General features: G+C 38.4%; 1 protein-coding gene across 1 annotated transcript; it reads right to left on the bottom strand.

Moving 5' to 3' along the window:
- Nucleotides 1-8,629: 8,629 nt before the first annotated feature.
- Nucleotides 8,630-10,841, bottom strand: LOC100653618 (olfactory receptor 10AG1-like). The gene has a single exon (XM_003423004.3). It carries the CDS (start codon nucleotides 10,228-10,230, stop codon nucleotides 9,220-9,222), a length of 1,011 nt encoding a protein of 336 aa, XP_003423052.2. The 5' UTR covers nucleotides 10,231-10,841; the 3' UTR covers nucleotides 8,630-9,219.
- Nucleotides 10,842-18,187: the final 7,346 nt, after the last annotated feature.

The raw sequence follows: 18,187 nt of genomic DNA, 5'->3' as shown, positions 1-18,187 counted from the left end.
GCCTGGGGTTAGGCAAAATTTTCTTAGAAACAATAGATAGCATTGTCCTTCTTTGGTTGATATCTAAAGTCTTGATCACTATTTTTTCATACTTTTTTTCTGGACTTTAAATTGTTTCAGTCTTGATGTAAATCAGGTCATGTTACTCCATTTAGATGAACGTAGAAGTCTTGTTTTCACAAATTCATTAAGCTAGTTAGATCCCGTTACCTTCAGAAGTTACGACATTACAGCTGCCACTACCCCACTTTGCTTCCAACACATTTACAGACAGCAGAAGATGTGTTGAATATAAAACTGAAATGGAACATGACAAAAACAAACCTTTATAAAACACAGACTTAAGCATACCACTTTATTGTGAAATGACAAGGAAAATAGCATAGGAGGTCAGTGCTTTATATTATTTTCAGAATGTGATCAATTTCTTTTAGGGTTTACTATTTTTTATATGAAAGTAAGAATTTCTTTTAAATAACCTTCACTGTTTCACTGTTTTATTATTGTGATAAATCATACTGTGCCTCTGAAATTGGACCTGACTCTTGAACATCAAGTAGTATTTTCTTGAATTCAAATACTTTAATAGATTTTAAAATATTGAGCAATGCAAAACTTTTTGGTCATGTTTAAAAATTGTTGAGGGTTTCTCCTAGAATTAGATATGTATGTATCTATGTACATGTTTATGTATTTGTGGAATTGATATTTTCTTGGAATGCTATGCATTTTATTCTGTAATTTATTGATTTAGCAGTTACAGGCAAACTACTTCCTTACAATTTAAACAAACCATCTCAATCCCTGGGGTTGTATTTTCTCTCTTTTTCCTAGTAATGACCATGTTTGCTTTGTCCCCCCTCAATACAACTTGTCATTGTTTACTTAGCTCTGTTTTCAAATAACTGCTCCATCAACTTTTGATGATTCCATACTTTATTATTTTATTTAATTTTTGCTTTCATGTTTTTTTTATCATTGTTCCCTAATTTTCAGATTTATTTTATAACTGTGGTAGGTAAAATTCTAAGATAGTGTCCAAGATTTCTGCTCCATGGTGTACACAGCCCTTCTCACTGTTATTCAAACATTAATCCAGATGTTGCATGAAAAAATTTTACAGATGTAATTATGGTCTTAAATCAGTTGACTTTGAATTAGGGAAGTCATCCAGGTGGTACAGACCTAATCACATGATCCCTTTAAACCTGGGTCCATAGTTCAAAGGTAGAGGAAATCAGAGATTCAAGGTGAGAAAGATGGAAGGGTTCACATGGCATGGATTGTGGATGGATTTTAGGAGCTGATAGTAACCTCTAACTGACATCTCTCAAGGAAGTAGGATCTCAGTCTTACAGCTACAAGAAAATGGATTTGTTACCAGAATAAGGTTCTTGCCTGTCACTGGTCAAGAATGAGCAGGTAAGGCATGTAGTTTTCCACACGAGAAGGGCTTTATTGAAGAGGCTTGCAAGCGGAGACGAAGAGGGCCTAGAGCAATGCTTACTCTCATCTCACAGAACAAAAGAGAGGCCCCAGTTTTTAAAAGTTCTTGGGTGGGAAAAGATTCATTGTTTACTCACAGGCACGGGCGGGGATATGTTAACTAAGGTGTGTGTGCAACAGCTTTCCAAGATGGCTCCTGTCTTGGAGGCCTCTGAGATTCCTAGCAGGTCTTATTATGGGGTGTCATGCCTGCGCAGTCTCCTGGCTGGGGCTGTAGTCCCTCACTGCCCGTGGTGGAAGGTCACATAGCTGTCACAGGAGGATGTTCTGTGCATGTTTCTGGGCCTGGTTTTCTCCAGCTGCTTCTGAAAGGCAACTTTCAAGAAGTTTGTGGGCTATTTTTAGATACCCTGCCCCATTGTTCTGGGGAATGGCTTCCTTTCTGTGCCCTGGCCCATTTCTTGTTACTTTGTTTGCAGATTTAGGGGCCCCTCTGTTCCTTGCCTTACTAAGTCTCTAGGTTCCACACTCAACCCCCTATTACCTCCCTTATAATATAGTCTATTTCTCTTTTACTTGTTTCTCCTCTAACCACACCAGTCTCTTTGCTATTTTTCACACAGGCACCCTCTGATCTCAGGGCCTTTGCTCCCTGTCTTAGATTCTGCCAACAACCTCAAGGAGCATGGAATCAGATAGTCTCCCCAAAAGTCCCCGGACAAGAAATTGGCCCAGCAGACACCTTGATTTCAGCCTTTGAGACTGTAAGCAGAGAAACCATTCATGACTTATGGGACTTCTGACCTACAGAGCTCTGAGATAGTAAATTTATGCTGTTTTAAGCTACAAAGTGTATTGGCTGTTTATCATACAGCATTAGAAAATCAACGCAGTGGCTTAACAGGTTATTGAATATAGTAATTACCAATGTGGAAATAGAGTTGATATACACCTGTTTTGGAAAAATTCTATCTTTACCTCTGGATGCCTAGTTTTTTCACTCTTGGCGAAGATAAGGCCAATATGTAACTGAAAGCAGGTTCTTACCCTGCCCAACTGAAATAAAATGGATGCCACCATTTGCAAGGGAAACAGAAAGTGGGAATTTATTGTTTGTGCAAATAAGGAGCAATATGGGGCCTAGCATCCTAAAGACCACAGGCTCCCCACCTCAGGGGAGCTGGGATTTTTATGTCCCAGAGTCCCCAAGGGGCAGGGATGGTCTCCTCAAATCCCAAACCCCGAGCCCTCCCACGCTCAGATTTGGAAATCCAGATGCTGAGTCATGTTGCAAAGGAAGTCTACATTTTGGGACATTTCTTCTGAAATAGGGCTCCCGTGCTGCAGTGTGCCAGAGAATATCTTCCCCTCCTGTGATGCTCAAGTCCGGGATCAGGTTGAGGACACAGTTCTTTAGGTCCTGCACGTGTGCAAAGATTCTGGTTAGGGCATGTGCAGGGTTCTGGCGCCAAATTCAAACTGCAGTGTGGTCGAACCAAACCGAGGTAAGAGATCACAGCTTGGTGGACTCTGAGCTAACAGAAGGGACGGGGGAAGGGGGGAGAACCTCGGAGGAGCCGGGGGAAGCCTTGGCGGAGGCTTCAAATGTATTTTAGGATATGCTGTTTAAGGTCTGAAATACCCTGAGTTTTCTTTACTGATGATTTTCAAGTTTGCTAACTGGTTTGGCAAACTTCACTTGATTGAATGACCAAGAGAAGTCCTAACCCCAATCCCAACTTGAGTTGCTCTCTGAACATCAAGAGAAGCAAAGATTCCATATACAGATTTTACAGTCTCAAGCCAGAGTGCAGCTTTGTGTATGCAAAGAAAGGACCCTAGGGAGTTCTCTTTGCTGAATATGTCTCAGACCCCCAATGCTTTCTTTTATTATTTTTTTTTTCTCTCACTGCACATTATCTTTTGCCTTTAAATAAAAGCTTTATGTGGGTTCTGGTGAATACGTTCTAATAATCAAAATGGAGGAAACAATACAACAGTGTTCATTTTCTTACAAGTTTAATAATAAAATTTTTATGGGTGGGAAATTATGATCGATGATTTGGCAATATTCAAAGCTTCCTATTTTCTTCATTAGATTTATATGGCAAGATCTCTAAAAATTTAACATAGCAATTGTATTGTCACTGTTAGAATATACTTATATTCTTTTAAGATTTATTAAATGCTTATTTTCCAACATTTTATGTTTTTTTAAGTATTTACACTTTTGCTAATTTATTTTCACTTTGTTGTTTTTGGAATTTATCGAAAATACCTTTGTCAGACAGTGCATGAACAATATTTTATAAATTTTGTTTTGGTACTGGAAAAGAGGTATATGCCCAGATCCTATGTATACCACTTACATGATCTCTGAAAATCATAAAATTATTTTTAAAGTTTTTATTGTCTCAATTCTCAAGTACAGACAAATCATATTAGTTTGTATTTATAAATAAATACTTTATTTAAATTTTCAATTTATATTTTATAAATTTTCAGTTTATATTATTGTCTTTTTATTTGCGAAATACTGATAAATCCTTTATTAATTCAATATTTGTTGATATTTTTTGCTTTAAAGATTGTCTATTTTTCATCATTCAAGCTCATTCATAGTCATTTATTTTTAACTATGTTCATTCTTTTAATCTCAAATTTATCCATCTCTGGTTTTATTGTTATATGCCTTTTAGTTATTTTTCAAAGAATGACCATAGATATTATGTATTTTGGTTCTTTTTAGATGATTAACACACACACCATACACACAGATACACACAAGCACACATCCATACACACACACATCCATACACACACACTTCTGTGTCACAGAGCAAACACCCTGCCTGATATTGAAGTTTTCTCTGCTAGATGCTAGATTCTTAAGGCATTTAGTAGCAAAAGGAAATGAAGAAATTGAAATATTTTCTTTGTTTTTTCTTATGTTATTTTCAGAATGAATATTGATTATTGCTTCCTGTGATATATCAATTACCTTCTCATTGTAGTAAATTCAGTCTATACAGAATAATATAAAAAAAATAAAGCAAAAATCCTTGGAAATTCACTATAAGGAAGCCAATAATCCCTTCTAATCTACACCCACCCAAATAGTGCTCATATACATACTCATATAACCTGCTACTGACATCATATGAGAATACTTGAATGGAAATTTGGGGTGTCAACTTTTATTATAGAGAGACCTGATGGTGCACTGGTTAAACATTAGGCTGCTATCCAAGAGGATAGTGGTACAACCCAGCAGCAGCTCCACAGGAAAAAGATGTGGCAGTCTGCTTCCATATATATTACAGCCTTAGAAACTCTTGGGGCAGTTCTACTGTGTCCTACAGTGTCACTATGAGTCAAAATTCACTCATTGTCAGAAGGTTTGTTTTTTATGGGTTTATCTTTCATCATTTTACTAAAATGGGGTAATATTTTATAAATAGATTTTAATTTCTTCTACATGTCAGGACATTATTGGAACCTCTTCATGGATGTTCTAAAATCTTCTTTAATGGGTTATATAGTTTTATGGTATCCACCATATGTCTGTTAGATTGTCATACTGTGGGGGCTTGTAGGTTGCTATAATGCTGGAAGATATGCCAAATGCCAGCAGGGTCACACATGGCAGAGAGGTTTCAGCTGAGCTTCTAGAATAAGACAGACTAGGGAGAAGGACCTGATGGTCTACTGCTGAAAATAACTAGACAGTGCAAACTTTATGAAAAGCAATGGAACATTGTGCAATATAGTGCCAGAAGATGAGACACTTGGTTTGGAAGATTCTCAAAAGACACTTGGGGCAGAGCTGCCTCCTCAGTATAGAATTGACCTTAATGACGTGGTTGGAGTCAAGCTTTCGGGACTTTCATTTGCTGATGTGGCAGCTCTAAATGAGAAGAAACAACTGCAAACATTCACTAGTAACAAGAATGTAGAATATACAAAGTATAAATCTAGAAAAATTTGAAATTGTCAAAAAAAGAAATGAAAGGCATAAACATTGGTATCCTAGGCATTTGTGAGCTGAAATGGACTGGTATTGGCCATTTTGAATTGAATAATCGCGTGGACCACTATGCCAGCAATAACAAATTGAAAGGGAATATCGTTGCATTAATTGTCAAAAAGAACATTTCAAGATCTTGAAGTACAATGCTGTCAGTAATAGGATAATATCCATACACCTAAAAGAAAGACCAGTTAATACAATTATATTTCACATTTACACACCAACCCCTAAGGCCAAAGACGAAGAAATTGAAGATTTTTACCAACTTCTGCAGTTTGAAATTGATCAAACATGTAATCTGGAAGCATTGATAATTACTGGTGATTGGAATGCTAAAGTTGGAAACAAAGAAGAAATAGTAGTTGGAAAATATGGCCTTTATGATAGAAACAATGCTGAAGATCTCATGATAACATTTTGCAAGACCAATGACTTCTTCAGTGCAAATAATTTTTTTCAACAACATAAACGGGGACTATAGACATGTGCCTTGCCTGATGGAATACGCATGAATCAAACTGACTACCCATGTGGAAAGAGATGATGAAAAACTCAATATCATCAGTCAGAACAGGGCCATGGGCCAACTGTGGAACAGATCATCAATTGCTCATACACCAGTTTCAGCTGAAGCTAAAGAAAATTACAGCAAGTCCATGGGAACAAAAGTAAAACCTTGATGGTATCACACCTGAATTTAGTGAACATCTCAAGAATAGATTTGATTCACTGAATACTAATGACTGAAGACCACACAGGTTGTGGAATGACATCAGGGATTTCATACATGAAGATAGCAAGAACCACTAATCGACAGGAAAGAAAGAAAAGATCAAAATAGATGTCAGAAGAGGGTCTGAATCTTGCTCTTGAATGTTGAATAGCTAAAGCAAATGGAAGAAAACATGAAGTAAAAGAGCTGAAGTGAAGGTTTCAACGGGTGCCTTGAGAAGACAAGTAAAGTATTATAATGACATATGTAAAAACCTGGAGTTAAAAAACCAAAAGGGAACACACTCAGCATTTCTGAAGCTGAAAGAACTGAAGAAATATTCAAGCCTTGAGTTGCAGTATTGAAGGATTTTAGGGGGAAAATATTCAAAAGAAGGTGGAAGGAATACAGAGTCACTATACCAAAAAGAGTTGGTTGACATTCAGCCATGTCAGGAGGTAACATATGATCAGGAACTGATGGTATTGAAGCAAGAGGTCCAAGCTGCACTGTAGGTATTGGCAAAAAATAAGGCTCCAGGAATTGACAGAATATCAGTTGAGACATTTCAACAAATGGATGTAGCACTGGAATGGAAGTGCTCACCCATCTATGCCAACACATTTGGAAGACAGTTACCTGGCCAACTGACTGGGAGAAATCCATGTTTATGCCTATTCCAAAGAAAGGTGATCCAATCAAATGTAAAAATTGTTTAACAATACCATCAATATCACATACAAGTAAAATTTTCATGAAGATCTTTCAAAAGTGGTTACAGCAGTACATGGACAAGCAACTGTCAGAAATACAGGCTGGGTTCAGAAAAGGACGTGGAACAAGGGCTATAGTTGTTGATGTCACATGGATCTTGGCTAAAAGCAAAGAATATGAGAAAGATGTTCACCTGTGTTTTATTGACTATGCAAACACATATGACTGTGTGGATCATAACAAATTATGGATAACAATGCAAAGTACGAGAATTCAAAAACACTTAATTGTGTTCATGGGGACTTTGTACAGAGGTCATGAGGCAGCCATTCAAACATAACACGAGGATAGCATATGGTTTAAAGTCAAGAAAGGTGTGCCTCAGAGTTGTATCCGTTCACCATACTTATTCATTCTATGAAAAAATAATCTAGGAGGCTGGATTATATGAAAAAGAATGAGACATCAGGATTCTTGGAAGACTCATTAACAACCTACATTATGTAGATGACACAACCTTGCTTACTGAAAGTGAAGAGAATTTGAAGCACTTACTGATGAAGATAAAAGATAATAGTCTTCAGTATGGGTTACATCTCAACATAAAGAAAACAAATTCTCAGAACTGGACTTATAATAAATCATTATGAATGGAGAAAAGAATGAAGTTGTCAAGGGTTTCATTTTATTGGATTCACAATCAACAGTCATGGAAGCAGCAGTCAAGAAATCAAAGACAAACTGCATTGGGCAAATCTGCTGCAAAAGACTTCTTTAAAGTATTAAAAAGAACAGATATCACCTTGAAGACTAAGGTATGCCTGACCCAAGCCATGATGTTTTCAATTGCCTCATATGCATGCAAAAGCTGGACAATGAATAAGGAAGACTGAAGAAGAAATGACACCCTAGATTTGTGGTGCTGGCAAAGAATATCGAATATACCATGGACTGCCATAAGAATGAACAAACTTGTCTTGGGGGAAGTACAGCCAGAATGCCCCTTAGAAGCACTGATGGTGACATTATGTCTCACATACTTGGGATATGTTATCAGAATGGACAAATCCTTGAAGAAGGTCATCATGCTTGGTAAAGTAGAGAGTCAGCAAAAATAAGCAAGACCCTCAACCAGATGGATTCACACAGTAGCTGTAACAATGGGCTCAAGTATTACAATAATTGTGAGGATGGTACAGGATCAGGCAGTGTTTCATTCTGTTGTACGTAGGGTAGCTATGAGTTGGAACCAACTTGATGGCATTGAACAACAAAAACGGTTTTATGGTATAGGTGTACTCCAGTGTCTTAATATAATCTCCAGTTTCCCTTGCTTTAAATTTTGGTTTTTACTATAATTTTTGTTTTAAATATTGCTCAACATATGCACATTTGTAATAGTCTCTTTTGCACAAGTATTTTTATTTCTATAAGATTGGTCTTCATTGAATTATTTTACAGTGTCAAAAGGTTAGTATTTTGTTTTTCTTTCCCAAAGGAAAAAAAAAAAAATCACTGCCCAAGAGGTATGCAAGAATAAAATAAAAGAGCGATGTACTAGTGGGGGCCCAGCAGGATACAGAATTCATTCCAGATGGTTACAATAAAAATACTTTAATGAAAGGTCTATTTACATGGGTATAGTTAGACTACCCAAAGACCTGAATCTTTCAATTGTAGTTAGATATTATGAAACCAAGGCCTGAAACTAAAAGGGGTGGGGAGGGGGGCAAGTAATGTTACCAAAGAATGGCGAGAGATGGGATCATAGATGCAGTGCACCCTGGAGCCTATGTAGTCTTTAAGGGTATGAGCAGAAACAAAGCATAAAAGCAGAGAAAAATAGCAAAGGAAACCCCAAGTTCTCCCAAGCTTCCACCATCATAACTACTGTTGGTGTTTCTCATTGGCTGAATCCAACCACAGGGGCAGAGAAAGGAAACAAATACATCTGAAGGAATGGGAAATATAAGAAAAAATTATGACAGAGTATGATCCTAATTCCTAAATATAAAAAAACACTCAATTATCTTTCAATGTCTTATTCGGACAGCCTCTTACCTTACCTGTTAGTTAGAGGAAAGCTTGATCCTCAAGATTAGATGTTTGCAATTCAGTTTACTTGTGGTTTGATTACACAGAAGCAGTTAATTCTATGAAACAAATGTCCCTTGACATAATGTGAGATTGTTAACACACTATTACTTATCTTTATTTAGGACTGTAGAATGTAGAAATAAAACTGTATGATTTTTCCTGTTGTGTCTAGATGACAAACATAAGCAATTTTTCTTTTCCATTATTTTAAGTCATTGCCTCATGTTAATAACTTAGGTAGTAATTTCTTCAGTGCCTCCATGACATCTTTGTTCCTCAGGCTATATATAATGGGATTCATCATCGGTGTCAAAATGGTATAGAAAAGAGAGAGCAGCTTCCCCAGGCCTTCAGATTGATTTGACTTGGGCTGTAAATAATTGATAGCTGCTGTTCCATAGAATAAGACTACAACTGTCAGGTGAGAAGAGCAGGTGGAGAAGGCTTTGGCCCTCCCTCTGGCTGAGAACAATTTCAGGATATTTGAGATAATTTTACCATAGGAGGTAACAATCAATGGAAATGGAACCATGAAAAACACCACAGCAACTATATAGACCGCCACCTCATTCACAATTGTGATTCCACAAGCAAGCTTGAGTATTGGGGGGATGTCACAGAAGAAATGATTAATTGTGTTAGACCCACAAAAGGACAGAGAGAAAATCTGGGATGTTTGCCCAATTTCGACTGGAATTCCACTGATCCAGGAGCCAGCCACCAGCTGGATACAGACCCTGTGGTTCATGACTACAGGATAGTGCAGGGGGTTACAAATGGCCACATGGCAGTCGTAGGCCATCACTGTCAGGAGCAAACACTCTGTGCCTCCAAATATAAGAACAAAAGACATTTGAGTAGCACAGGCCAAAAAAGGAATATTTCCCTTCTGGGTCCAAATATCCCTGAGCATTCTTGGGATGGTGGTTGTTACATAACATATTTCCAAGAAGGAAAAATTGCCAAGGAAAAAATACATGGGGTTCTGGACAGTGGGGTCAATTCTTGTTATCAGTATTATGATGCTATTGCCCAACAAAATGATCAGATATATGGCTAAAAATATCCCAGAGAGAATCCACTGTAAATTGGGTACATCAGAAAACCCCACAAGAACAAACTCCGTAATTGTGGTATTATCAGATTCTTCTGCTTTTAATTTGCTTTCCATCTGTGGATATGATAAACTCAAGATGGTTAGTTCATTCAAATTTTTTAAAAACATTTTCATTTTGTTAATTAGAAAGGGGCATGAATAATATGTCCCTTAAATCAATTCCACCATCACTGTGCTCCATTTCTAGGAATGTGATTTCAAAGTTCAGCAATGAACTGACATGCTATTAAAATCAATTCAGCAAAGAAAATCTTGGTGTATCTTATTAAACTTGGATTGTAGTGATACTGGAGATACTGAGAAGTGTACACTGTTATTTAGAGCTTATTTTGCAGAAAAGAGTTTGGGTTATTTTACCCCAGTAAGAGTGGTCATTTTCTATTGTTCATGAGTTTTTCTGTGTTGATATCCCACTCCAAATTTTCTCAAGTTAAAATTTTCTTTAATCTTTTCTTTTTTTTACCTAAATATTCATTAAAAATTAGTTTTAAGACTTTCCCTTTACAAGGCTCAATTTTCTTAAACTAATCCTTTGTTACTGAGGAATAAATGCGTGCATTATCAGCGCCCTATTTTCTGTATCCCTTCCATTACTTACACAAAATATAAGAAAATTAAACTCAGCATACTGTTCAATAACTCTTATTCAGTTTATCACAAATATTAATTAACCTTCAATGTAATCAAGAAATATGATCCACTCCTCACAATAATTTTTCATTTTTCCGTCCTTACCCATGAAAAAAAAAAAATTGGAAAAATTCTATGTTCCATCTTCAAATCATTTCCTTGTAGTAATGTTGCTACATAAAAATGTTAACTTTGATTTATAAAAATGTAACTTTGATTAAACCCAGTCAGTATTTACTCTGGTCCTGCATAACGACAGAGCATGTGAATGAGACTTCGGGAAAACCACAACTGTCCCCTTCCTCATGGAGGGTCTCCGGGTAGCCTCCAGGAAGCTGGGCCCAGCTTCCTCATGCTCTCCATTCCCTCCTGATGGCAGGGCACCCCGTCCAGCTTCCGGGCTAGCCGGCCGCCTCCATGGCCATTGACCTGGGCAGATAGGCCAGCAGCACCCAGCCAGCAGGCGCCTGTTCGGGGTTCTCAGGTCCTATCTGGCCTGAAGCCCTGCAGCTCAAAATTGCTGTGGTTTGGGAAGTGAGGAAAGAAAGAGACATTGGAGAGGTTTTTCGGAAGAAATGCATGTGAGTTTAATAGCATCCCTAAGTGAGCCAAACTGGGCCTGAAGCATCCATCTTGCTGGGGCCAGGTCTGCTGCCGGGCTGTTAGCACCGTCACAGGAAGCCCTGAACTTCGGGTACTTGCCAGGCCCAGAGGGCAGAGCAGCCTTCTAATCCCGGACTCAACGTTCGCAGGGCTGGGAGTGGAGCACTGGAGGTGGCTCCATGATGGAAGCTCTGAGGCAGCACAAGAGGAATGTGAAGTGGATAAGCTGTGGGCCCTCCAGTCACAAAGCCCAACTTTATCCGGCTTTGTCTGCTCCAAGCTTACTTCTCCACATAGGAATGACCCATAACTGGACCCATCACAGTAATGAGCACATCAGTAAATCTTAGCTGTTATTGTTTCTATGATTATATTTTCTAAACAAACAAAAAATATTAGAAAAATGGACGGTCTGAAAACAGAAAAAAAAAATCCTCCATTTTTGCATAAGGCCAATTTTCACATAACAATTTAGTCTTTGGAAACTAAGAGAGTCAATAAGTGAAGAGTAGGGGTATTTTATTATAAAAAATAAATACCATTATTATTATCATTTGCCATGCATCTAATTATATTTAATTTTTAACCAGGGAAGTTTGAGGGCTGCATGTGTATCTTACATAGTTAACTCACTTTCAAATACAGTTTTTTTGCAGAATCTCATGTTTTTTTCTGTTTTATTAGTTGTATCTTGAAATTCAAATTTAGAAATGTATTTATATAAAGTAGGCAAACAGTTTACCTTTAAAGATTTCATAAAGCTGTTGAGGACAGTCCAGGTGTATTGTTAACATATGTTGTTGTTAGGTGCCATGAAGTCAATTCTGACTCATAGCAACACTATAGGTCAGAGTAGATCTGCCTCATAGGGTTTCCAACAAATGGCTGGTGGATTTGGACTGCTGACCTTTTGGTTAACAGCTGAGTCCTTAACCACTATGCTACCAGGGCTCCTGATAACATATATTCTTTAAATTTACACTTTTTTTTTTTTTTTAGTCTCAGGAAGTCACTCTAGTTCTACAATAGCCTTTGCTTGCTTTCAAACACTAAGTGCTCTTAAATATGAAATAGTCAGGCCCTCTCTGGGGGAAATCTCTCTTGTGTATCTATTTAGTTTCTAGCAAAATACTTCTGCAACCAATCTGGCTTTTTTTTTTTTTTTTTTAATAATTTTTATTGTGCTTTAAGTGATAGTTTACAACTCAAGTCAGTCTCTCACATATAAACTTATGTACACCTTACTACATACTCCCACTTACTCTCCCCCTAATGAGTCAGCCCTCTCCCTCCTTCCCGTCTTTCCTTTCATGACCGTTTTGCCAGTTTCTAACCCCCTCTACCCTCCCATCTCCCCTCTAGCCAGGAGATGCCAACATAGTCTCAAGTGTCCACCTGATACGAGTAGCTCACTCCTCATCAGCATCTCTCTCCAACCCATTGTCTAGTCCAATCCATGTCTGTTGAGTTGTCTTCTGGAATGGTTCCTGTACTGGACCAACAGAAGGTTTGGGAATCATGACTGCCGGGATTCTACTAGTCTCAGTCAGACGGTTAAGTCTGGTCTTTTTATGAGAATTTGGGGTCTGCATCCCACTGTTCTCCTGCTCCCTCAGGGGTTCTCTGTTGTGCTCCCTGTCAGGGCCGTCATCGGTTGTGGCCGGGCACCATCTAGCTCTTCTGGTCTCAGGATGATGTAAGTCTCTAGTTCATGTAGCCCTTTCTGTCTCTTGGGCTCATAATTACATTACGACCATGGTGTTCTTCATTCTCCTTTAATCCAGGTGGGTTGAGACCAATTGATGCATCTTAGATGGCCGCTTGTTAGCATTTAAGACCCCAGATGCCACACTTCAAAGTGGGATGCAGAATGTTTTCCTAATAGAATTTATTTTGCCAATTGACTTGGATGTCCCCTGTAACCATAGTCCCCAAAACCCTGCCTTTGGTCCACTGACCTTTGAACCATTCAGTTTATCCTGGAAACTTCTTTGCTTTTGGTCCAGTCCAGTTGAGCTGCCCTTCCCTGTATTGTGTGTTGTCTTTCCCTTCACCTAAAGTAGTTCTTATCTACTATCTAATCAGTAAATAACCCTCTCCCACCCTCCCTCCCCCCTCATGTAACCACAAAAGAATGTGTTCTTCTCAGTTTAAACTATTTCTCAAGATTTTATAATAGTGGTCTTATACAATATTTGCCCTTTTGCATCTGACTACTTTCACTTAGCATAGTGCCTTCCAGGTTCCTCCACGTTAAGAAATGTTTCACAGATTCATCACTGTTCTTTATCGATGTGTAGTATTCCATTGTGTGAATATACCATAATTTCTTTATCCATTCATCTGTCGATGGGCACCTTGGTTGCTTCCAGCTTTTTGCTATTGTAAACAGTACTGCAATAAACATGGGTGTGCATATATCTGTTTGTGTAAAGACTCTTATTTCTCTAGAATATATTCTGAGGAGTGGGATTTCTGGGTTGTATGGTAGTTCTATTTCTAATTTTTTAAGGATACGAATCTGGCTTATTTTTTAAAACAATTTTCTCTGAATAGATCTGACCTTTTCTGCAACCCCTTTTGGCATCAACCCCAAACCAACTTATTTTCCCAGATTTGCAGAGAGTGCATGGACAAATAATACCACTTACTCTCTAGCATTAGTTTATGCACAAAGTTAATCTTTCTAGCAATTGCATTTCAGACCCTTGACTATTGATGTGAACTGGCCTTCTTTACTCTTAACCATCATAATTCATCCAGATGGATCCCTAGCAAACTGTGTCCTACGTTTTGTCACATGAACATGCTTTGCTTGGTCTCTTCCCTGTTAGGGGTGCTGAGAGCCCCTTTTAGAAGTGGAACTCTGTGTTCCTAGGTTAACTTTTGTGAAAATAAGAACATTTCTGCTGACAAAAACAGATGGTCTTAACAATGTCAGGATATCCATTCAGACATTATGGGATGTACTGGCTGATTCAAAGTGCCATGCCCCCTCAAAATAAACATTTTCAGCAAGATTACTTAAGACATAAAAAAAAAAAAAATTAAAAAGTTTCCTCTCCTAATCCTTTTCCTATTTCAGGTTCCCCCAGGTGAGTAAGGAGAAAAAAATTGTTAGGCATGAAATCACAGACCCAATATCCGCTTCTATTTGTAATTAAATTTGTTTCTTCCTGTCTTGGTATTCTATGACTATTCAATAGCATGTTTCTAGAACTATATTCCTTTTAGTTATTCAAGTACTGCTCCTCTTTACTATGTAGTCTCTGGGTGGCGCAAATGGTTAACATGCTCAGCTGCTAACCAAAAGATTGGAGGTTCAAGTCTACCTAGAGGCATCTAGAAAGAAAAGCCTGGTGATCTACTACTGAAAAAAATAGCATTGAAAACCCAATGAAGCAACAAAGACAGGAAAAAACAAGTGAATCAATATGACAGTTTAGGAATCCTGATCATAAAAGTCAAAGTAGAGGAGCCAAACTGAGTGACAGGGGAAAGGAGAGACAGTTCAGAAGCAGCGAAGTGCTAGTCCTGTGGTGCCAGTACCCTGTGGGCTGGGTCAGACGCTGCTTGTGCTGAGGTGAGCAGTAGCACTGGGATGCATTTTACTATGTCAGGAGAGGTCGGGCAGCAGAGAGTCTGCACGAGATTCTGGAGCTGGGGGGAAGCAATGCCAGATCTGCAAAAGTTAAGCTCAAACATCTAAACTACCACATGGAGTCAAAACAACACCCTTACCCACTCACACTCCACTCTGCTCTGACGTTAGTCCAGCAAAGTTCAACAACTGACACACCCCCTAAGCTGGAACTCAGGACCATCTAGGCCCAAGCTGTGTCTTGGCTTCAAAAAATGGTCACACCCCCTAAGCCGGAAACTCAGCCAGCCATTTCCCCTTTGCCTAGGCACTGGCATAAGGGGTCCATGGACTTAAGTGCCCTTCACTCCTGCCTAGACTTTTGTGGGCTGATTCAACATCAAAAGCCCTCATTAACACCAAGCCCCCTAAGCCAGGAAGCCAGGACTATCCACACCCAAACTAGTCTCATGGCTTTAAGAAAATCACCATGCCCCCTAAACTGGGAACTCAGAGTATGCACTGTCCCATTGCCTATGCACTGGCATAAGGGGTCCATGGACTCATCCCTGCCTAGATCTACACGGGCCAGTTCAACACTGCAGACCCTTAGTAGCATAGAACAACAGGGCGTACACCTGAAGCCTATTTTCAACTGGAGCAGCCAAGAGGGAGTTGCAGATTCATGACATTTGACACTGCCCTGACCATTAAGCAGGGTTCTCACCCACCCACATCAGGGGCCTGAGGGCTGGTAGTATCACCTACTCCATTTAGCCACCAACAACAGAGGTCTGAGAATAAGTGGTGCTTCCCAGTCCCTACAGCCAACAGTATTGGGTCCCCAAAGTCTGGCTGCAAAACCCACCCGCCTATGCAGTCTAGCAGATGGGGACACATCCCAGGAACTCAAGGGCAACCATCAGGCCCCTGCCTTGCTCAGTAATAGTCCCCTACGCAACCAGATACCTGTGCCTGTTCCAAACACTCCTACTCAGCACTGCCTATCTAGAACTATAGGAGAGAGTCTGCACCCCACACTCAATGACCATGGACCTAGACACCTGAGCTGAATCCGCACAGAAAAGTGGACAGACTCCTGGGATCACACACTTAGTAGCTGCTCTAACCGCCTGGTGAGAGGACATAAGAGCTTCAAAGATGCTAATAACCAAAGCAGGTCACATTCCCAGCCTACTTGGGCATATCAAAATAAAGCAAAGCAAAAATCTAGGACAGTAAAAAAAATAAAAAAATAATATATATATATATATATACACACAATAGACAAATATAATAAATTATTGATCTTGGCAACAACAGTCAATATCAAATCAAAAAGAAGCTCGTCAAGATGGCTCCAGCAAGCAACCAAAATAATGGACCAGGAAACCTTCTGGAGGAAGAAAAATTCTTGGAATTACCAGTGTTAGACTTCAAAAGATTAATATACAGGGATCTTCAAGAGATCAGGAAGGAAATCAGGCAAAACTCAGACCAGGCCAAGGAACAAACAGATAAAGCAATAGAGGAATTCAGGAAAACAATACAAGAACAGAACAACAAATTGAACAGGCTGCTAGGAACCACAGAGAGACAGCAACTAGAAATCCAAAGGATTAACTATAAAATTTCAGAATTAGGCAACTCAGTAGAAGGTTATAGGAGCAGAATTGAGGCAATGGAAATAAGAATTAGTGAGATTGAAGATAAATCCCTTGACACAGACTTATTTGAGGAAAAACCAGAAAAAAATAATTTTAAAAAAGGAAGAAACTTGAAGAATTATGTGGGACACTATCAAGAGGAATAACCTACGAGTGATTGGAGTAACAGAAGAGGAGGGGATAACAGAAAATACAGAGAGAATTGTTGAAGATTTGCTAACAGAAAACTTCCCTGATATTGTGAAAGATGAAAAGATATCTATCCAAGAAGCTGAATGAACTCCACACAGGGTAGATCTCAAAAGAAAGTCACCAAGACATAATATAATAAAAATTGTCAATAACAAATCTAAAGAGAGAATCTTGAGAGCAGCTAGGGATAAAAGAAAAGCCACCTACAAAGAAGAGTTAATAAGATGAAGCTCTGACTACTCAGCAGAAACCATGCAGACAAGAAGAAGGCAACGGCATGACATACATAAAGCCTTGAAGGAAAAAAAAAATTTCCAGCCAAGAATTTTCTGTCCAGCAAAACTGTCTCTCAAATATGATGGCAAAATTAGGGTGTTTCCTGATAAACAGAAGTTAAGGAAATTTGCAAAAACCAAACCAAAATTACAAGAAATATTAAAAGGAGTCCTCCAGCTAAAGAAGCAACAATATCAGACAACAATGCAAACCTAGAACACAGGACAGAACAACCAGATATCAACTGAGATAAGGAAGTTGAAAAAATAAGTCAGAGCTATAAGACTGAAAATAGGGAAACAGATGTCAATACGTAAATGATGACAATGTTAAAACGAACAAACACAGGGATTAAATAGTGTAGTCACAGAACTTCCATATGGAGGGGAAGTAAGGAGATACCAAGAAATAAAACATTGGTTTAAACTTAGAAAAATAAAAGTAAATTTTAAGGTAACCACAAAGGAAACTAACAAATCTACCCACCAAAATAAAGAGGAAAAATACAAAGATTCAGCAAAAAAAAAAAAAAAAGATGAAAAGAAAATACATAAAGAAAAACAACTCAGCACAGAAAATTGAGTGGAACAAAAATACTGTCAATAACACACACACACACACAATACACGCAAATACATGAAAAAGACAGCAATAAACTCATACCTATAAATAATTACACTGAATGTCAATGGATTAAATGCACAAATAAAGAGCCAGAGAGTGACAGAATGGATCTAAAAACACAATCTGTCTATATGCTGCCTATGTGAGACACACCTCAGACTCAAAAACACAAACAAACTAAAACTCAAAGGATGCAGAAAATATATCAAGCAAACAACAACAAAGCAAGAGCAGGAGTGGCAATATTAATCTCTGACAAAATATACTTTAAAGCAAAATTCACCCCAAAAGATAAGGAAGGACACTATGTAATTAATAAAGGGTCAATACAGCAGGAGGACATAACCATAATAAATATACCCACAACCAATGACAGGGGTCCAACACACATAAAACAAACTCTAACAAGATTGAAAAGAGGCATAGACAGCTTCACAAGAATAGTAGGAGACTTCAATACACCACTTTCAGTGAAGGGCAGAACATCTAGAAAAAAGTT

Source organism: Loxodonta africana, chromosome 22, assembly GCF_030014295.1.
Source record: "Loxodonta africana isolate mLoxAfr1 chromosome 22, mLoxAfr1.hap2, whole genome shotgun sequence".
NCBI classification, from domain to species: Eukaryota; Metazoa; Chordata; class Mammalia; order Proboscidea; family Elephantidae; genus Loxodonta; species Loxodonta africana.
The sequence above is the reverse complement of the archived record's forward strand: the minus strand, read 5'-3'. Positions and strand labels throughout refer to the sequence as shown.

Excerpts from the sequence above, each read along its gene's own strand:
- LOC100653618 (XM_003423004.3), bottom strand. The coding sequence starts at position 10,230 with ATGAAAATGTTTTTAAAAAATTTGAATGAACTAACCATCTTGAGTTTA.